This window comes from Falco cherrug, chromosome 3 (genome assembly GCF_023634085.1).
Source record: "Falco cherrug isolate bFalChe1 chromosome 3, bFalChe1.pri, whole genome shotgun sequence".
Taxonomy (NCBI): domain Eukaryota; kingdom Metazoa; phylum Chordata; class Aves; order Falconiformes; family Falconidae; genus Falco; species Falco cherrug.
This window is the reverse complement of record NC_073699.1, coordinates 14,852,285-14,874,148: the sequence shown is the minus strand read 5'-3', so window position 1 is coordinate 14,874,148 and position 21,864 is coordinate 14,852,285. Positions and strand designations below refer to the sequence as shown.

Here is a 21,864-nt window from a genome sequence, read left to right as displayed (position 1 = left end):
GGCTGCTCACAGGTTCCCAGCAGGGCAGACAGGAGAGGCTGCTCCCTGGGCACTGCGCAGACCAGGACACATTCCAGACAGCACCAAGAGCCCCAGATTCTGCCTGGGCAAGCTACGCTTGGCAGTGCACATCCTTGTGGAGCAGCACGGTTTGTCCCTGCCCCTGTGCCCTCCCTTCCCAGGGCTGTCACAGCCCGATGGAGATGAGGAGGCACCAGCAGAGATGGCCAAGAGGCACCAGCCAAGCACAGAAGAGGTGAGCTAAGCTTGTTATTGCACCCAGAGCAGGGTGGGCCACAGCAGCAAAAAATGTTCTGCTGACTCCAGCAGCAACGTCTCCATCACTGCAAGGGATGCTCAGCTCACAGTCAGATTTGGGAAGGGGCAAGGAGACTCCTCAGGAAGGTCCCCAGGCCACCGCAATCCCCAGCAGGCTCCGCAAGAACAATCCTGCCCTGTAACCAGGGGTCACTGAAGGTTCCCAGGCACTGCAGCCGTCCTGCTCCCTACCTCCAGTGCACACATCCCAAAGGAGAAGATGTCCACAGCAGTCCCATCAGCCTTTTCTGCAAAACCAAGCCAGAACCACATCAAGCCAGCGGTACAGGCCACCACTCAGTTACTCTGGGAACAGCCCTCTGCACCCTGCCTCATCCCTACAGACACCTCTGCCCGCACCCCACTGCCCTCACCCTTGCCCATGCCTGACCTCGCTCTGCCCACACTTCTGCTCACGCCTGCTTCCCCACCCCAGCACACATTTTCTTATGGCTCCCTGCACAACCCTTTCCTATTTATTCCCCTCAAATTTGTGCAAAAAATATTCAAGGTGGGGAACCACATCGAGAGCTTTCACACAGCACAAAGATTCTTTACTCCTTTTTCCCTAATCTTTGTATCATTTTACATGCTTTTAAGTGTTCGTGAGCTTATAGCCGACCTTTTCAGGGCTATTCACGGTCATGCTGAGATCTTGTTCCCAACCAGTAATTACTAATGCACGGTCCATTCCCATGCAGGCACAGCTGTTTTTCCCACGTGCATAGCTCTGCCCTAATCAACACTAAATTTTACCTACAATGTTATCACACAGTCATTTATTATCACATGATCCTGTGTGACTCATGGCCAACAGCTTTAGTTATGAACGCATTGAATAATTCTGTATCGCTGCAAATACATGGCATCCACGCCTTGCACAGGACCCCCCTCCACACCCCTCCGGGCACCTGCGTTGCCTGCACCCCCCCAGCAGTCAGACCCCACACTCACGGCCGTATTCCGGGGGGAAGAAATGCAAATTGCGTAGCTCTTCCCTCTCAATCCTGATGGGGCTTCGCAGGTCGTCTGGGAGGGCTGCGTCAGGGAACGAGAAAGGTCCTGCATCACAGCTCTTCTAAGCTGTTTTCCCAGAGCTGTGAGCACAGATGGGTGCTCCAGGGTAGCAGGGAGTCCTGTGTGCGCTCCTGCCCATGCAGACCACCCGTGGGGCACTCGCTCCCCCAGAGACCCCGCTGCCCCCACAACAGGAGCAGCAATTCCCTAACGGACAAAGGTCCCCTCTGCCTGCAGAGCCCAGGACTGCTGCTCCGTGCTGCAGTGTCTCACTGGTGAGAGATGCCCAGGGCCCACAGGGGAGGAAGGTCAGCCCAGGGACAGGACGGACATGCTGGGGCAGGTGGCAGAGGGACACTCACCATTTGCAAACACCCTGTGCCAGACTGCCGGTCAGCGCCGATCCGGAAGCAGACAAGCGAGAAGGCATGGAGCAGAGGACACAAACAGAAAAGAAGGTAACTCCAAGCTTTGCATGGGTGATCCTCTGAAGGACCCTGCAGCTCTCGCCTCTTCTGCCCAGCTGGAACCCCCTTGGCACACCACCCTGCATGAGCCCCCCGCATCCCTCGGCAGGCAGCCTCCTCCTGCTGACTCTCCTCATCAGCACTTGGAGCCACCGGCCTGCAAGGGTGGCAGCTTCCTACCTGAACCAATCTTTATGAGCCCATTGTGCTGGATGAAAATGGTGTCGCTGGTAAGGTTGCCATGGATGATAGGAGGCTCACAGGAGTGCAGGAAACTGGGGAAGCACAAAGCTGCCCTGAGCACGTTACCTGTGCCCAGCCCAGCGAGAAGCAGGACGGCCAACAGTGCGAGCGATGGCAAGCATACCTGAGAGCAGACAGGATCTGAGTGCACCAGCGCTTCCAGGCCTAGAGCAGAGACCAGAGCTCTCCGTCAGATGAGACGCCCATCAGAGCCCAGCAGCCAGATCAGGTCATTCCTACCTATTACCCAGTGACTGGGGAAATCTGCCCTCCGCTAGCCCTGCAGAGACTGTTACTCAAAGATGAGCCACACGCTGTCCCAGCGACAACAGTCTCCGTTCCAACCCCTGTTCAAAGAACACCATTAAAGCTGAGAACTCATCCTTACCGGCAGACAGAGCTCCCCCGAGCCACAAAACCCCAGTGCGAGCACGGATAGACACATCACGGAAGGCAAAGCTAGGTATGGTTCTGGGGTCCACGTGTATGTTTTTCTCTGTACACACCAACAGCAATTCTCAGCTCTAGGAGTGCCTAACTGCACTGGTGTGACACTGAACTCAAACTTCATGGCAGGGCTTGCAAAGTCAAGCACAGGGCCCCCAGAATGGTCACCCAGCTCCTCAGTCACAGCCAGCCAGGACCTGCCTGCAAAACCATTAGTCAGACCCATACTGAGTGGGTTTGCAGGTGAAACTGGTCCCTTCAACCCAGCAGCAAGCCTGCTGCCCCTCATTGAGGGTGGTGGAGATGCAGGCCTCCTGATGCAGCCCCAGGAACCATCAGCATCACTCAGCTGAACCTCACTGCAGCAGCTTCCAGCAGGTTCCCACCCATGAGGTCGGATCCTGACAGCAGAATCCATTTCTAGGCTGTCCCAGGGATGTTCTGCTCTTGCTCCAGCCCTCACCAAAATGCCATCTCCCTACAGCAGAGAGTCCCTGGGTAACTCAGGGAGCAACGATACACACTTGTTCTGCCTTAGAAGAGACCAGAGACCCTCTCTGTGCCAACGGACACAGAGCTACCCACTTCACCTGAGGACACCCTGTGCATGCTCCCAGGGAACCTACCCTGGCATTCATGGCCTTGTGGTTTTTCTTGGTTTTCTTCAGGAACTGTTTCAGGCTCCCAGAGGACACGTATTCTGTGATGAAGATGACCTGGCAGGGAAGAGAGGCATCAGCTTCCCAGCGTCACTGCCCAGCCAGCGCCATGCACAGCCCGTGGGCTGCACCAGCCAGCAGCATGGAGCCTGCACCAGCCCTGCACCCGGGTGAGTGCAGGCTGCTGGCAGCAGTGTGCCGGAGAAGGAAGGGGAGTTCTGGACAGCAGGGTGAGGAGCATTGCTGGGATCCCTGCATGGCTCCCACTGGCATCCTTCCCACATCATGGGGACCCCCCAGACATTTTGCCTCCCTGAGACCTCCCTACCCGTGCCTTTGAGTCTTTCACATCCAGCCAGTATTTGTGAAGCTTTACGATGTTGGGGTGATCCACAAGCACCAGCTGCTCGAACATGGTCTTGATCTTCTCCTGCAGGCAGAGAGAGGACAAATGAGGTGGCAGGTCCTGGGATGTTGGCAGGACACCTCCCAGAGCAAGGGAACCTGGGGCTGGGGAGGAGGCTGTGCCCCCGGTCACAGGAAAAGCTGTTTTCGGGGTACAGAGGACACATGGAGCTGTCTTGGAGAAGCCAAGGGAAAGCGCAATGCTACGAAGGGAGGAGTGCAGCGTGACAGGCTGTGATTAGCACTGCTGACTGAAGTGTGCCCACCCAGAAAGGAGCAGCAGGCAGTCCCAGGGCAGTTGGGCACAGTCCCAGCTGGGGAGGGATGGCTTACCTCGTGTGCTTTAAAGGCCTTCTTGTCAGTGAAGAGCAGCTCATTCCACACCACCTCCACACCCTCCTCTGTGTCCATGGCAAGGAAGGTGCTCTGGATGCCTGGCATGTTCCCCTGATTGACCTGTGAGGCACAGGAAGGTGTGAGACAGCCCGGCCACAGGCCTGCCCACCGCTCCCAGCCGCACCGGAGGAACGTGCTGCATGGACGTGAGTGGTCCCTGCTATGGCTCCTGTGGAGGAGTCCAGCCCACAGGAGGCTCTGGCCAGGAGATGGTGAGTGGAGCAAACCCCCAGCCCACTGCCTTGGCCTCGGGACCCACCTGCGTGGGAGCTCAGGCATTACAGCAGCCTGCACCCTTCCTCCGGGGTGTGACGGCACAGGGGAGAGCCAGAGATTCAGAGCAGCTCCCCACGCCAGCCCTTCTCAACTCTTGTAGCTCAGTGAGAACTCAGTGGTGACAGTCACCTCCTGGCCCCACTCCTGCATGCAGATGGGGACCCCCACGTGGACCCCACTTCTCAGCAGCCATGGGGGAGCAACCCACACCCACAGCTGACGGTCACACTCACGCTGAACAGAGCAAATCAGAAGTTCTGGGCAAACGAAAGCCATATCATCTCTTTTAATGTCATGAGGAGACTGAGGGCAACCGCCCACATGCCATGGTCTGTCTGATGAGTTCCCATCCCCAGAGGTCACAGAATCATAGAACCATTCAGGTTGGAAAAGACCTTTAAGATCATAAAGGCCAGCTGTTAACCCAGGACTACCAAGTCCACCACTCAACCATGTCCCTCTCCACCCCGTGGAGAGCAGCTCTACAGACATCACCTCTGCAGGCCACATCCAGCACGGACTCAGCCCTGTCCCTGCGCTGGGTCTCTGCTGATTCTGCCTTGAGGGCAGCACCAGATTGCTGGTCCCCAGGCCAGCCAGGACCACTGGGTCCCGCCGCCAGCCCAGGTAAAACCTGCTCAAAAGGCTCCCAGTTCTGATAGAGGCTCAACAGCACAGAGACACCCCAGACCCAAGAGCAGTGGGTCCTGCCTCCCGGCAGCGATGCCTGCTGCATCCCAAACTGCCATCCACACTGGAGTCTGTGCCCTCACTCTCCCCTCACAAAAGCATCACTGCACAGCAGATGCCCTGCAGCCTCGGACCCGTCCCCTCCTTCAGCCCTGGCAGCTTGGACAAAGGCACGGCTGCCCACTCCCATCTGCCTTGCAGCAGCAGCAGCACAGAGCTGCCAGCAGCCAGATGAAAAGAGGGATTGTTCTGCTGCTTCCCGGGGCAGGTACGCAGCGTCCCACCGCCGCCGCTTGGACTACTGCGGCACGGGGCAGCTGTGGGCGCAGGCGCAGGCACCCAGCACCCCCAGCTCATTAGCAGGGGACAGACGGGCAGCTCATGGCCCAGTTCCTGCTGGGGACACACAAAGCACCTCTGTTACTTGTTCTCTCTGCTCACAGGCTCCGTGTGCTCCACACAAAGCCCAGCACGGACAGCCAGTGATGCGGCCAGCTGGCCTCGCTGACCACAGCCTTCCCGGCAAGTCCCAACAGCCTCCCAGGGTTCCCAGTACAAACACAGCCAGCAAAGGAGCACCCAGCAAGGGCACTGCCAGGGCAGCTGCTACCGGGGGTGGTGGGGAGATGGCTCAGCCCTCACCAGGATGCCCCCACGGCAAGGCCATCACATCACACTGTGAACCCCAAGCCGTGGTCGTTCTGGCTGATGTTGCTGGTGGAGAGCAAGGGTGAGCTGTGGCAGGAGGGACTGCATGGCCAAGGGGGAGCAACAGCCTCAGCAGGAGCTCTCGGCAGCTGGCATCAGGCTGGGAATCACTGAATCACAGAATGGTGGGGGTTGGAAGGGACCTCTGGAGACTGTCTAGTCCAACCACTTGCTAAAGCGGGTCCTCCTGGAGCAGGTTGCACAGAGTCACGTCCAGGTGCGTTTTGAATGTCCCCAGAGAAGGAGACCCCCAGCCTCTCTGTGCGGCCTGTCCCCGTGCTCTGTCACCCTCAAGGTAAAGAAATTCTTCCTCATGTTCAGACGGAACCTCCTGTGTTGCGGTTTGTGCCCGTTGCCCCTTGTCCTGTCGCTGGGCACCACTGAGAAGAGCCTGGCCCCGTCCTCTTGACACTCGCCCTTAAGGTATTTGTAGGCATTGGTAAGGTCCCCTCTCAGCCTTCTCCAGGCTAAACCTAGGCAGGTCTCGGTGGAGGCTGTGCCAGGAGCAATGGAGGCCAGGGGCAAGTGCCTGTGCACCATGAGGGTCTGCTGGTCACAGAGCGCTCTATGAAGCTGCTCTTCCACCTCTCCTCAAAAATGCCACTGGAGAATCAGCTCACGACCTTGAGAAAAATCCTGTCCTGAAACCAATGAGTGGCCAGAAATCCAAGAAAAAGGAGTCAAATGGAGAACACAGACCAGAACATCCTTTTGCTTGCCACAAGGACACGTGGGAGCAACAGAGCTCTGCATGGACGTTACTGATGCATGGCTTGAAGGCACAGCTGGGTCTGAAAGCCTCAGGCGTCACCTCCTCATCTGTCACATCACAGGGTCACAACGTTCCTGTGTGCAGATACTAAGCCTACAGCAGGACCCAACCTGCATGGCCACCGCACCCCACACCTCCCATCCTCACACTTGGATGAAACCGGCTGCCTGCCAGCCCCGTCCCGTCCTAGGCAGGCAATGCTGCCTCCCACTTGCTCAGAGCTCAATGTAAGAACAGCTGTGCTGAATCCGACTGGCCGTCTGTCCAAGAGTGACCCACAGCAGAAGTCCAGGGTTGTCCCTCCACCGTAGCCCCCCAGCTTTGAACAACCTTTGAATACTCGGTGAGCCTGAAGTGGTATCCTGGTGCTTAACGCTCTGGACAGTGGATCTGTTGGTATCTGGGAGGCTCCAGTACGTGGTTAGGAGCATCAGACAGGCCCACATGGGAGGAAGCGTTCCCTGTTCCGTGCAGACATGAGCGTGCTCAGTCTTGTGCTGAACAACAGTAAGAATGATACAGAACAGCTGTCTGGCACACTGAGCTCCAAGACTGCATAAATAAATAAATGCTGCATTATAATCACAGAGGTGACTGGGGACAAAAGGAACCAGCCACAGGTCACCTTGATTATCTCACGCCATGCCTTTCAGAGTTCCCGGCAGCTCTGCATGCTGCTAATGGTGGACACCACGTGGAACAGGCAAAACTCCAGAGCCAGACTGGGCAAACTCCCTGCTCAGGCTGCTTCCAGAAAGCCCTTGGCAGGAGCCAAGGCCAGCCTGGCAAGATCACTGGGGACAAGTAAGCAAAGGCTTACAGAAGATCAGATTGCATCTTACAATAAATCACTCCCTTTTGAGCTTTTCACGTCAACAAGGACTGAACAGTCCACAGAAAAAGGCTTAGTGATATAGCTCTGGGGCCTTAGGAGAGCGACTGTTAAGCAAGGAAGGCATGGGTCTGGAGAGCAATGGACAGGCATGTCTGCTGCCACTGGCATTTAGACCCAATTTGGAGAGAAAATAATGACAAAGTGGGTTGTTACCTTTCTCGGGTCGCTCTAGGAGACTGGGAAAAAGGCATGGCCATGGCACCTGGAGAAGAGGGTACTCTGCCAGTCCTCTGCTCCTCCCCTGACACCCACACTCACATCCTCAGGACAAGCATGTGCTGGCCCCATTTCTCGGCAGGGTCATCTCGCTGCCCTCCAGTGCCCCCTGAAAAGCATCCCTCCATGCCATCTGGACCAGCACATCCTAGCCACCCATGGGACACTGAGCAGTCCCAGAGGCCTCCTTTGCTGGTGGCAGTGCTCCCAGGACCTCAGCATGGGAGCAGGATTGGGGTAGGCAGCTTCTGGGTGAGGGAAGCAGTCCAGCCCCTAGCACAGCCATGGGGACCAACCACCGGGCACTCTCCCATTCCTGAGCAGCCACCTCGCATCCTCACCCCCAGCACAGACGTATTTCTTCTGCACCCACTCTCCTCTCTGCCCTCCTGCCTGCCATAGGCAGGCAAAGCACCCAGTGGGGCTCCAACCCAGTGGGCTGTCCCTCTGCGAGGGAGGCCAGTTCCTGCCTGCAGGTGCTTTACCCAAATAATTTCCAAAGTTGGGTACAAGTTTATGGCTGTGTCTTCAAAGCAGCCCAGCGGGCAAAGCCTCAGCCCTTGCCTTGATTCATGCCAAGCAGTGGCAGGGTCACGTTACCAGCCCTGACTCCCCCGACCATCAGCACCACTGAAGAGCACATGCAGACCCTGCCTGGAAACCCATGTCTGGATCGAGGACCTTACTGCGCAGAGGAAGGATAACCTGGAGGTTGCTCAGAAACAAGGCAAAGGCACTGAAAAAGTTCCCTCTGCCTGGTTTGGCAGGGGCTGCTGGGGAAACACAAGTGCAGGCTCTGCCACCGGCCGGGGCAAACACCGGCAGGGAGGCGGCTGCCCCAGGCTCTGCAGGAGGGATGTGCTGGAGGGCAAGAGCAAAGGGGCAGGCAGGCTGGGAAGGGGGTGCCAGGCAGGAGGCTGCAGGGGTGAGCAGTGGGACAGTGACCCTCACCCTCCATTCCTGCAGGGTGCCTTTGCCCCCGCAGAGCTGCCAGTGCCGCAGCGGGGGGGGGGGGGGGGGGGGGGGGGGGGGGGTGAGATGCAAAGCAGCAGTGGGTGAGGGGAGGGAAACAATATGCGCGCTCCGGAAAGCCAACTGCATCCTGGGCTGCATCACCAACAGCGTGGCCAGCAGGTGGAGGGAGGTGATGTTCCACTCTTCTGAGACCTCACCTGCAGTATTATCGCATTTAGCTCTGGGGTCCCCAGCATAAAAAGGACACGGACCTGTTGGAGTGAGTCCAGAGCAGATCACGCAGATGCTCAGGGGGCTGGAGCACCTCTCCTACGGGGACAGGCTGAGAGAGCTGGGGTGGTTCAGCCTGGAGTAGAGCTGGCTCTGGGGAGACCTTAGAGCACCTCCCAGCACCTAAAGAGAGCTGGAGAGAGACTTTGTACAAGGGCCTGTAGTGATAGGACAAGGGGGGGAACGGCTTTAAACTAAAAGACAGTAGATTTAGGTCAGATATCAGGAAGAACTTCTTTACTGTGAGGGTGGTGAGACACCAGAACAGGTTGCCCAGAGAAGCTGTGGATGTCCCATCCCTGGCAGTGCTCAAGGCCAGGCTGGACGGGGCTCGGAGCAACCTGGTCTGGTGAAAGGTGTCCCTGCCCATGGCAGGGGGGTTGGAACTGGATAGTCTTTAATGTCCCTTCCAAAGCAAACCATTCTGTGATTCTACGATTCTATGAAATAGTATGTTTCCTTCCCACACCCTGGGCCATAACCATCCCAAGAAAGACCATATTAACAGAGACACAAAAGGGCTGTTAAAGAGGCCACCAGAAGACATCTGACCAGGCTGGAGGGTAGACCAGGAGGCTGACCCAAAGCCTCTGAGCATCCTGAACCTGGAAGAAAGAGGACCAAACCTCCTCAGGGCTTTTCTGGACTAGTACTGAGCCAGAGGACCAGAGGAAAGATGAAGTTTTGGGAGCCAAAAGCCCATGAACAGGCACAAGAGCAAGGCCACTACCAGCACTCTGTACACTTGCCCTGTCCATACTGGAGCCAAGTTTCCTTCCCAAGTTGGTGGCCAGCTTCTGCCTGCTTGAGCCACTCCATGTGGGATGGAGCCCTTCCCCACCCACCGCAGGCTGGCAGCAGCCCTGTGAGCACCCGTGGCCCTGCCACCTGCCTGTGGGCTTCCGAGTCATCCCTGGTGCAGCAGCCATCACTCTGGGTGCTGTGGATGGCCCTGGAGACAGGCAGCCAGGACATAAGAAACCACTGTCTGAAGGACACAGGGCAAAGCCCAAGAGACACCCAAAGGGAGAGCCAAGCAAGAAGGACGAGTGACTAGCTGGATTGCAGGCCCCCAGGCTCTCCGGGCTCGCTGAGACCAGCCGTGCCGTGCTGGTAAGAGCACCAGGACCCACCTGGTCACACAGTGACAGCAGACGTGTTGGATGCTACAAGTCACAACTGGCATGCGCCTCTGTCAGGGGAGCAGTGCCCATACTGCGCTGCCACAGAGCAGAAACCCCTGGTTGCTGGTAATGACAGGAGGGCTAGCAGGACCCGAGGGTGGTGATGCTCACTGCATGCACAATTTACCTGCCTCCTCATGATACCATGACATTTTATCCCTTTTGGTGCCGGGAACTGGCAGGATTTGCTGAGGCCACAAGGCTGAGCAGGGAACACGTCGTGCCTGGGAGAGCACTTTTGCAGTTAAATCCCAGCGTAGCCCTCCGCTCCAGTATCTCATAAGCCTGGGCAACAGTAAAGGCTGTGTCTGGGTTTCTCAAGGGACTTCTGTTCAGGTTGCAGCTAGCAAGGAGGTGCTGCTAAGGCACAGGGACACACCTTAGGCAGCAGAGACTGTTCTCTCAGAGCAATGTGTGCAAGAAGCAGAGATGGAGGAGTGTGTCCCTGCTAGGACTCTCTTTCCAGCCCGCTGCCTGAAGCTGGGGTCCTCTTGCCTTCTCCAAACCATACATTCCCTGGTCCTGACAGAGGCTGCACTCCCCTCTCCAGCACCCCATGCTATGGCCCCATGCAGGGCAGGGGTGACTGTTGCAACATGGAAATATTTTTTTAAAACTTGTGAAAGGAGAAAAAAAAAAGCTAAGAGGGCTGAGCCCCCCCTCTGACACCTCTCCTGCTCCCTTCAGCTTATCAAGGGACAGGGAGAGCAAACAGCAGTGGCAGGCAGCGCTGCGCAGGTCCCGTGGGAGCAGAGGCGTGCAGGCAGTGGGCAGCCAGGGAGTGAGGGGGACTTATCCATGGTCCCACCAAGCACTTGTTGTTTTGTGGGTGAAGAGCTGATATATCCCACCCTCCTGAGCTGGGAGCACTCTGCCCAGGGTCTCAGACAGCAGCATGGCTCCAAGCCCTTGGCTTCCTGGGCCCCATTTCAAGCATCAGAAGTGCCACAAACAGCCTTTTTGTCCCTAGGGAGGAGCCTGGGGCCAGCAGCACCCCAAGCCATCACAGAGCAATCTGCTCCTGAGCCTGGCTGAGCCGCTGGCTAGATTTCACCTTGTGGCAGGTATGCCAAAGGTTGTGACAGTAGAGCTAGCTGGAGGACATCCACCCATACTGCTATCTGCAGTCCACAGCAAAACAACAGATCAAGCCTACAATGTCCTGTGACTCTGCAGGAGCAGGACGAGGGCTCTGCGATGCCAGATAAACCTGTTCTGTCTCTATGATCCTGTTACACAATTAGCAGGTGAAGGGAACACATGAGATGGAAAATATTTTGATTCCAGTGAAGCATTTGATCCTACCTCTCATAAAAACATATTCTCAGCACTAATTCAAACCAGCACGGATACAAGGCTAATACACTGTCAGCTGAAGAGATCTAGCTAGCCGAGCCAGGATGGTGATTTGCCTCTTAGAGAGCTGGGTGACAATGGCACAGGTCAGGGCGAGCTCTGCTGTGGTTTAACATCAGTGCAATCACGGAGAGAAGTGAGGCAGGTACAGGTGAATGGCACATGTTGTGGACCACGCTGGAGGAGCAGTGAAGCTCAAAGAGGAGAGAAGGAGCAGAGCTATGGGCAGAAAACAGAAGTGTCAGGAAAAATAACCAGGTGCCCGGCTGCACTGCAGGCAGGGGAGACTGAGGGAGGGAAACAGACTCATGGCCAACATGGCAGGATGTGCAGCGGCAGAGCTCTCCCATCCCAGGGCATGAGGGGCACCCACTTTACCCAGCCCTTTTCCATGAGCTCTCCCTATCCATCCCCAGGAGATCCCTTGCCTGTCAGCAACAGCAGGGAGGTCATTGTTTAATACCTGTGGATAGGGAGAGGAAGCCTCTCCCAGCAGGATCTGGAGCAAGCCTCCTCAGAACTTCAGCCACTGGCCAGCCTGTCCCCTCTGCCTGTGGGAGGGAGGGCTGGAAGCCATTCCTTTCTCTCCATACCCATGGCTGCCCTTGCCTCTTGCCCAGCAGCTGCCACAGCAAACACTGTGATCCCTGTACTCCTTCCACTGCTGAGAAAAAGGGACAGAAGAGTATTTTTCCACTGCCCAGATAAAGGTCAGGGGAGATCCTGCATGCTGAAGGCAATACAAGTGTTGTTATTTCCTGGGCAGAAGACATACCATTGCACACACCCCTGGCCTGCGGATGGGGCTGCTCCAGAAACGTCCTGGCAGGAAGCCGGACCCCAGGGAGATGTTTGCTTTACCCCCAAGGCACTACACGCCCCTGGGAAGGAGACGTGAGCCTGTGGTCAGCCGAAGCTGAGCACTGCCCAGCCCAGGCAGCTTTGCTCCCTGGCAAAACCATACCTCGGAAATTCACTGGCAGTGTCACTGAAACCTGGGACATGCGGCCAGCAGCCCAGCAGGTTTGCAGCAGGAGTTAGAGAAGGCTCTGCAGAATACAGCAGGAAATGAAAGGATCCCCCCCACCAGCCTGCACCTGGGCACCGGGCAGGCGAGCAGACCCCAGCGACATCAGGGTGGGAGGTGGGAGCAGGAGGTGCCCAAGGACAGGTTGGCCATGCAGTACCTCATCCTGATGCTGCAGGCCCCCAGTGCCCACCAGTCTAAACTGGGAACAAATGCCCTGGGATGAGCTTTGCAGTGCTTATCCAGAAAGAATGGGCTGCGTTGGCTCGCCATCCAAGCCCAGCTGGAAAACAACAAACAGCAACCCCTTATGAGTCAGGCAGGTCACCAGCGACCAGTACGAATTAGACCAGTTAACAGGATTTTGGTGTGATTTACCCTGTTGACTGCACCAGGAGAGAGATTTGCCCTCCTGCTGTGTTGGCACAGAGCAAACCCAGGCTGAACAGCTAAGCTGTCAGCAGTGCAGTTTCAATGAAAGCTAACAAAACCCACCTTGCTGACCAGTATCTGATTGCTATGGGGGAATGCTAAAACACTGCCTTTCACGTGATTACTGTCAAATGCTAACTTGTCCGGTGGAAGAGCCAACCAATGAGCATTCAGTCATCTTTTAACCCATTTTGTAACGTGACTGTGGGACACCCCCTTTGCCCCAGTAGTAAAACATAAAAGCCTCTGGGACCTGTGCTTGTTCTCTGGTTATATCAAAGGAGGAAGGAGACAAGAGACACAAAATGTGTGTGAGCCTGCAAGTCTCATATACAATGTCTGACCACTGTAAACAAAAATACCTGCATGGGAAAACAAATGAAAGGGCAAAAAAAGCTTGGTTAAAAACAAGAAAGGGAACACAAAACATGGGGAATGGTGGTATTTGTAATACTTCTCTTTTGTGTCTAGTTTGGAGGGAGCACAGAAGGAGCAGCCTGGGAAATGCTGAGCTGCATGCATTCGTGGACACGGTGGAGGGGCTAGAGCAGACAGGTAGTGCCTTAGAAGCTGCTGCCCAGGAGCAACGAGCTGCAAACAGAATGGCATTCTTGTGGAGCATATGAATGGGAATAGAAGAGCATGTTACCACATGAAAAAGAACAAGTTTCTGCACTAACCTTTACCACTCAGCTGACGTCACCTCCCTCCCCAGCAGTGAGAACAAGGCAGAGGATTGTTATGACCGGGTAAGATGATGAAGGATTAAAGGATCCTTGAAACAGAGAAAGTAGCACAGGGAGCGAACCTGAAGCAAAAGGCAAAACAGTCCCTGCACATTGCCCCCACAAACTAGAAGGGTAACGAGGAGGACACTAAATCTAGCATGCAAAGTTTTGTTTGTTTCCAGATCCACAGAATACACGCCGAGAAGAGGACTTCACTATCTGCTTCGAGCAAAGTTTCTCTATTGGTGAATTATGCCACCTTAGTTCAACCAATTTCACGTTGCTTTCACAAATGTCCTCAATTAAAACCATCTGGGGTGCCCCACCTCCTGTTTGGAACACAGAGCAAAGCCTTAGGATATTAACCTGCCTGACAACTGAGGTCGGTGGGTTCACAAGTAAACTCATCCTGGAAAACTAAACAACAGCAAACAAAAGCCATAAAACTAGTAAGAGGTAGAAAAAAAATAGATGGCATGAAAAGAAAGAGCCAAGTCCTTCAGCTGATCCCCTTTGCTCTGGAAAAGCACTTCACAACAAAACACACTTCAAGTCCTAGTCTCCTGGGAGGGCTGGCAACAAAGCAGCTTTTAAAAATAACTCTGGTGGCAAATATTAAATACTTGGATGCTTTCCAAATAATCTATCACAGAACCAGCTATCTTTACTGCAAACTGCAAATACAATTAATACCTAAAAAAAGGGAAACCCCTTGCTTCTCGGTGTGTTCAAATGCTTAGATTATTTTTCCATATTTTGTTTTAATTTTCTGATCTGTGGGAACCTATAGCAACACTTCAAAATCTCCCCTTCTTGCAGATTTTTTAATATCACTTTCTTTTCTTTAAATTCTGCTTCAGCATTGCTTCACTTTCTTGCTATTATTGTTTCCCTTCTTCCTTTCTTTCATCCTGCTGGTTTTAGAACTTAAAGCTCATAGTTCAAGGGCTCTGTACCACTATACATTCAGTCATTAACCCCTTTACTACACAAGGTGACCAAAAGGGGAGCAATGGACGATTTCAAGCAAAAATGCAACCAACCCTGGTTTAGCCATCAGCAGCTGCACTGGAGCTGCCAGCATCGCAAAGCAGAACGCCGTGTCAGAAGCAATGGCAGAGTTACAAGCAGAGAAGCAACTCTAAAATGTGGTCCTGCGAACCACAGCTGAGCTTTGCCGCAGCAAGCACATGCTCTCACCCAAAGGGAAAGGGCCCTGAGGAATATCAAAGGCAACCCAGAGCGTGCAGGGAGCACCATGGGCAGAACTGACAGGTGGGACACCTGGAGATGGACAGGACAGATGCTGGAGAGGTTGTTGAAATAATGGCCTGGACGTGGTGCAGTGGTACCACTGCTTGTGAACCTCACAGTCAACAAGTATCTACTGGTCATAACAGTCCCCCTTCCAAATGGGTAAAGGATTTGCAAAAGCAAAGCAGCATGGATAAAAACAGTTTGATCTGAGTAACGAGGTACTAGGGTTCATTCAGGAAACTGTATTCAGACAAAGAAAGTTGCAAAACTTTTAACATAAGCAGTAAACCAAGTTTCTTGTTCATTGCTACTCTTACTCCACAGGGTGGGTGGAAAAAGTAGATGAAGTCATCAAACCAACACTGAAAAAAAATATATCTTCCTACATGGAAAAGTCTACAACAGCAGCATTCCTCTGCTGCACTTTCACACTAATAGCAGGGAGAGAAATGGAAGAGGCAGAACATGGATTGTGCTGACATTGAACAGGAAGAATTCACATGACTGTTTCTTCACAAAGGTTGCAGAGATAATTTAAATGCTTTTGGTTGTGGAAATCTGTGGCTTCATCATGAATATATGCATCATAAATAGGCAAAGGAAGTTGTGAAGTGTTTTTTTCTTTGGTGGGCATGGCCAGACCCAGCGCAGCATTAAGATCACAGCACATTTTAGCTGTTGCGTCCATATGTGGTTTAATAATGCACAGTAGGGTCATAAGCCGCTGCTCTGCGTTCTCCCACTGGAGTACGGGTACAATAGTTGTGCAAAAACAAAGGTGTAGTCCTTGTGTACATGTAATTAATGCATACACATTAGCAATTTATCATAACCTGCTTCAAACCTGTACTACTGAGCATCATGGTTTAAGCGTTAAAACGCTGAATGGGGTGCTTGCCTCTGCCCACTTCAGCTCTCCAGGCTCCAGACACTGCTCCAAGACATGTGCCTTGGCTCTCTCTGCCTGCTGCAGAGATGGTAGGTCACAGGCAGCTCTCCCACCTCTCTGGACCCATTCTCAAAACAGCAAGACAATAGGTCAAGTGATCCCACACAGGACTCGACTGTGTTCTGACAAAAGCAAATTGAGGAGAATAAATAATCATAACGAATCATCAGGATAGTGAGGGAAAATCCCCATTGGTAAGAGTACCTGAATAGCTTACGGCAATCGGAGTGTGGTTAAATGGAATGGCTGTTCATCAATGTTGGAAGATAACCATATTGACAGCTTACAGACAGCAAACGGTGTTCTTTCTTCCTGGTACGTAACTGAGCATCTATGAATTTGCAACAAACTAGTCTCTTACAAAAACTTCCTTCACTTTGCAATTTAGGCAGCACTATCACTTCCCTGTTCAAGTTCACATGCATTTTGTCATGGCAGCTGTACAGAACCTGAGCCCTGAGCCCTGTGCTTGCTAACAGGCCACTCTCCTTTGGGTCCATCACCTGAACGCTTGTGTCCTCAGAGGGATGCATCCCTGCCTCACCACGGCAACGCGAGCCTGGTGAGCAGTCAGCAAGTCTTTTATGTTGCCAAAGATGGGATTGCAGCGCTGCAACTCACCACCGTGATGTGCAGTATCACCAACCACCTGCCACTGCCTGCTGTCCTGCAGCGGTCAGGAAAGGCCAGTCCACCCTTCCCACCTCTCCGGCATGAAAAACTCCCTGCAGACAGAGAGTATGGCACAGCAGCCAATTACCAAAACATCTGTGTGGAAATGTCATGGCTGGGGCTGCGCTCCATGTTTGTTTCTACTTCTCCCACACACTGCACAGGGGGACAAACCTCCAAGGGCCAGTTCCAGACACTGCCACACCACTCCAGAAAACTCCCTTGTCAAAATTAAATGTTAAAATACTCATCGTTAAATGTCACCATTAAGTCAAAATAGCTGGAGGTTGTTCAAATCAGAAATGAGCTCCAAGTCGTTCCTTTGCCAAGGACAACGAGGGGTTTCAGGCTGTTTTGGTAGGTCATGGACTAACACAGATGATCCAAGAACTGTCTGAAAAAAGATCATGCAACTACAGGTCAGATGCAATTAAATTACAGGCCTTATCCAGCACCTACACCAAACCTTTCCACCCTGATTCTTGTTTCCAACATACAGTGGAGGTCATTTTAATTACAGGAGCACCAGGGTATTCTCAGCTAAAAAACTATTTTCCACACAGCCTTCCTCACCTCTTCAGCTGTCCTGCAGAGCCACCCTGGCAGAGAGACCACGAGAGAGGCAGAGGTGTGTCCGTCAGCTGTGCCTGTACCTGCGGCACGGAGGGCACACTGCAACACCCACACCAGCAGCTGAAGCTGTCAGATGTGGGGCACAGACAGAGGGATGGCTGATGATGGATGCTGGCAAAGCCCATCCCAAAAAATATCAAGGAAACAACACAAGACAAAGATACAGCTGGCTCCAACACCTTGGATGTGCCACATGGGTGGGATCCGATACTCCAGGAGCATCAAGAAGTAGCAGGGGAAGAAGCCACGGGATTTTGAACATGGTGTCAGGTCCTGGCACTCACCACATGGCACGCACACCATGGGACAAGGCTCAGGCACCAGCCATGCGGCACGTACACCCCGATGCAAGGCTCTGATGTAGAGAAGATGTCGGGCAGAGGTGGTAAGGTAGTAAGAAAGGAGATTGAAGGGTGATGTTGGGGTGTGGAAGCACCAGAAAGCAACAGAGGGACACAAGAAGGGCAGGTGCTCATGGCATTAGTAGGTTATCAAGATCTCAGCAAAGCCCAGACTGGGAAAACAGCCTAAAATACAGGCAGCCTGCAGCCAGAGTAGAGCACTATGGACTACCTACAGGTCCTTAACAGGTGGTGGTGGGAAGATAAAGAACAGGATTGGCCTTAGGATGGGCCCTTTTACCCTTTGGGAGCCGACAGTGCCTGTGATGCCTGTCTATGTGTGCTGTCCCACCCTGGCCTGCGGCCAGGATTTATACCCTGCCTTTGGTCCCTGTTCCTGGGTGCCCTGACAGAGACAGGGAGATTCAGCCTCCACTTTCGGGGTAGATGGCCATTACACTGATATGGGGGACACATCTGGAGGAGAGAGGGCAGTGGGTGATGATAGGAGCACGACAAAACCGTGGTGGACATGCTGCAGGACGGCTGTGCTGAGCTCCTGGGCTAGAAAGATAAGCTGAAATGGTCCAAACCCCATGTTTGGAGAGGAGGAACTGGGTCCTCCAGCCCTAGAGGCAGGGATGCAGGGGCCAGCCCCCACCACCGCCGTGCCCTGCGATGTTCCCGGCAAGTCCTCATTCCCACAGGAGCTGCCTGGCCAGCGACCCGTGGTTACCGGTACCCCCGTCTCCCGCCTGGGCCCTGGGGGAACGGCCCGGCTCCCCGCACGGGGACAGCCCGCACTGGGGCACGGTGAGCCCGGCTCCCCGCACCGGGACAGCCCGCACCGGGGCACCCGCGCCTCCGGCCGCTCCCCGCCGTTCGTTCCCCGCCCCGGAGCAGCTCCCCGCATCGGCCTCCGGCCGCGGCCACCCCACTCGCCCTGGGCACCCGCGGGCGCCGACCGAGTCTCGGCAGGGCTGCCCGTGCCCGGGGCCCCGCCGGAGCCGGCCGCGGCGGCAGCGGCGGCAGCAGCAGCAGCGGCGGCAGCAGCAGCAGCAGCAGCAGCATCCGTCCCGCAGCGCCCACCTGCTCCCGGCGCTTCTGCCAGCGCCCGCAGGGGCTCTCCTCCAGGATCTCGCTCTCCTCCTCGCTCTCCTCCTCCTTCTCCTGCGCCAGCCGCGCGTCCGGCTCCGGCACCGCCATCCCCGCGCCGCGCCGTGTCGAGCCGAGCCGTACCGAGCCGCGCCGCGCCGCGCCGCGCCGAGCCGAGCCGAGCCGAGCCGAGCCGAGCCGAGCCGTGCCGAGCCGAGTCGTGCCGCGGGCTGACAGCGCCGCGCCGGGCCGGCCCGGGCTCGGCCCGCCCCACTCCGGACGTGCGGCCGCTCACGGCCCGCCCCGCCAGGAGGGGCCCCGGGCAGGCCCCGCACCCCCCCGGCCCCGGGGATGGGCCACCGGGACCTCGCGGCCGCAACGCCCCCGCGGGGCCCGGCGCTTCCGTCCCGCACCCCTCGGCTGCTCCCCGCACCTGCACCCTGCCCAGAGGCGGGGGCGCCGGGGCTTGTCCCGCCCGCCCCGCAGCCCCGGTTGCCGGGCCTGAGCCACCTGCCTGTCCCACCTCCGATGCCTGGCCATCTTCTCCCCCCGGCCTCCCTCCAGGCATCTGCCGCCCTTCCAGCTCCCTCCCGGCGGGGTCTCCGAGTCCCCCCGCCCCAGCAGCCCTTCCTTTTATTGTCACCTTCTCGCCATCTCCCCCCCAGAGCCGCTGCTGGGTGCTGGGGCTGCACCTCCTGCCTGGGCTCCCCTGCCCACCCAGAAAGTGCTTCACCAGCTCTGAGCAAGAAGTCTTACAGATGTTTTCATTCCTCCAGAAAGTTTCTGGCTCCTTTGATATTTTTCTTCTTTTCCTGGCCATCTCTGGTTTCTTTTAGCACATTCGTTAGTTGTTCCACCCTGCTTCCATATAAGCACCGGTGCCAGCTCGCTGTTCTGGGAGACGCTCAATCCTTCCAGATCGTGACTCCTTTTGGCCAGTGTGGTTACCCAAGAGGGACCGGGGTGAGGGGTGGCTGTTGGGCAAGGAGGTGCTGATGGCACACACCAGATAATATATGCAAAATCCCATTCCCTGAAACACGCTATAAACCAACAGGAGGCATTTCCTTGCGCAGGCAGCCACCGGGTCCTGCCTGGCAGCCAACTGGGCTGCTCTGGCAGCGGCACCAGGGTAACTGGTGCCACCAGCTACAGCTGTGTGGCACTGCCATGGGTGCTTTGGCAGGGCCTGAGCTGCTGCTGCCCACACCAGTGGCATACCCTTGTCTGAGTGTGCTTGGTAAATCCCTGCTGGAAGGCTGTCAGGGTGAGCCCTGTGCTGACCCTGGCAGACCCCACCATCACCTCCTGGACTACAAAAGCACATCTTGGGGCCCCAGCCACCTTTCCGCAGTCCCCCATGGCACTCACATGACAGCCACCCAACTCTGGTTCCCTGTTGCAGCTTTGCCAATTGTCTGCCAATTTGTCTGTACCTGATGAGGGGGCAGCCTGTACTGGGAGTGGGGGGGGATCTGCCAGTCTGAACAGACATCCTTTGCCAGTAAAAGCTCTGTCTGAGCAAGGAAGATACGCCAAAAGAGATTTTGACAACTGGCCAAAAGGTAAAAAGCAGCGCTCAGAAGCACTGAAGGCAAGAACCTGAGCAGAAGATAGGTAGAGCCTGAGGATGATGAGGGTCTAAATGGGGTCACTGGAGAGATGGGGCTATAGTAAAAAAAGCCGTTTGTTTTCTGCTGTAGCATTTACTTTGTAGGAAGCCTTTCTTTACAGGACAGTCAGAGGAATTGCCTCAAAATGAGGTGACAAAAGAACAGATTGTATAACAAATCAATAACATGAATGGTGACAAATTGCCAGGCTGAGAGATTTGCCGGAGAGGTTTGGAGAAACGCAACTGTTAAATGGCCGGAGGAGTTCTGCAGTACCTAAGGCAGACTCTGTACCAGGCACTGCTTTTTCAACACGTTCACAAACAATCCAGAAAAGGGATGAACAATGAGTTGGCAGAGTTTGCTGATGACACCAAACTATTCAGGACGGTCAGCTCTAAAGCTGGATGTGAAGAGCTGCGCAGATTCTTGTGACACAGGAAGGGGTATCAAAAGCGTGGACAAGGTCTCACATTAAACTAACAGCTTGGAAAGCAACAGCTGAGCTGGGGATACACAGACTGAGAGCAGCACTAATGGCATGGAGGGAGCACGTAGGAATGGTTATTCACCATTTCGCTCAAAATGGTAGTTGGGATGCCTGATGAAAAGGCGAGGTAAGAGCTGTAAAATACATGAATGGGAGTAATTTTTTACTGAGTATTTCCTGGGGTAAAATGTTTGTGGGTGACACATGGTAGAATTCATTGCTATAGGGTGTCTACAGCAGCCGAAGTAGAGAAGGATTTTAAAAGCCATTAGGCCAATTTGTGGGAGAAAAATTGATTGAGGGCTATTAAACACAAAGACACAGATGTAGCCTCTGACTCAAGAGGCCTCTAAGCTGCAGGTTGTCAGAAGCTGAGTCTGCAACTGATGAAATATTGCTCGGTCCCTGCTCTGGTTCTTGTGTTCTTCCTCTTGGGATCCGCTCTTAGCAATTTGCAAAATCAGGATGCAGGGATAGGTAGAGCTTAGATCTGACCCACAGGAGTTGCTCTCCTGCTGCCTACTGCTCCATGCTTTCTGGAGAAGAAATACTTTTGGTCTTCACATGTTCTTTGTGGACCTCTGGTGTCTTCATTTTGACATGTGCTGGACATGCCCTTAGCCGAATGTTGCTGTGTCCCTGCCCATGCCCAGTGCTTGGGCAGCTCATACACAAGTCTTTAAGCTCATTTGAGGTATATAAATTGCATCCAGCAGCATGAACCGGCTAGGTCCTAGATCTCTCTGTTCAAACTCTGAGTGCAGTGTTCTCAGCGTGTGGTACCCTTGACTTCTTTGGACACATGACGGGAATGACAGGAGGTACTGCAGAATCGGTGAATGTTCTCACAGCAGTGATCATCCTCTGTATCATCACTGCCCCCTCATCCCCAGCCCGACAATGCCCCTATATCCCAGTACCTCTTTCCTCACCCCCTCATCCTCAATGCCTCATCCACATCAGAGCAAACTTCTTTATCTTCCTTCTATGACTTCTTTTTTCTGTACTGGATAACACATAATAGAGCATATTTGTCTTGACTGTTCATTTTCAGGTATAAGTCATACAGTCTTTCACTCACTGGTTGTCCTGACTGTCACATAACCAACAAGCAGGAGAAACCTGGTCCATCCTGGTGGCCTCCACACTCTTGTACTGAACGTAACCTCTTGAACCAGCTGTCTGTCCTCGGTTGTTCTCCAGGGTTCAAGCTGTTAGCCATTTAGCTGTGAAGTCCAAACTCACCCATGGACAGGGCAGTGCGGGAATCCTGCACTGCATTCGACCCCTGCCCCAAGGCAGCTGTCCCAGGGAGATTCAACACACCAGGCTG

The 21,864-nt window shown here is 54.6% G+C and overlaps 1 protein-coding gene across 6 annotated transcripts in view; it reads right to left on the bottom strand.

The window, feature by feature from the left end:
• The window catches only part of NRBP2 (nuclear receptor binding protein 2), a 30,108-nt gene extending 10,897 nt beyond the window's left edge, over window positions 1–19,211 (bottom strand). The window contains exons 1-10 of one of the 6 annotated variants that reach the window (XM_055706364.1): window positions 18,423–18,561; window positions 16,624–16,753; window positions 3,890–4,012; window positions 3,480–3,581; window positions 3,119–3,208; window positions 2,170–2,210; window positions 1,983–2,077; window positions 1,698–1,721; window positions 1,273–1,356; window positions 511–566 (exon numbers count right to left, since the gene is read on the bottom strand). In XM_055706364.1, coding sequence (XP_055562339.1) covers window positions 511–566; window positions 1,273–1,356; window positions 1,698–1,721; window positions 1,983–2,077; window positions 2,170–2,210; window positions 3,119–3,208; window positions 3,480–3,581; window positions 3,890–4,012; window positions 16,624–16,626 — 618 coding nt within the window. In that variant the 5' untranslated portion in view covers window positions 16,627–16,753; window positions 18,423–18,561. Of the gene's footprint in view, window positions 1–510; window positions 567–1,272; window positions 1,357–1,697; window positions 1,722–1,982; window positions 2,078–2,169; window positions 2,211–3,118; window positions 3,209–3,479; window positions 3,582–3,889; window positions 4,013–16,623; window positions 16,754–16,932; window positions 16,954–18,422; window positions 18,694–19,184 lie in introns of those variants that run through there. The other 5 variants (XM_055706365.1, XM_055706363.1, XM_055706366.1 and 2 more) reach the window with 5 other exon arrangements.
• Between the last annotated feature and the right edge of the window lie 2,653 nt (window positions 19,212–21,864).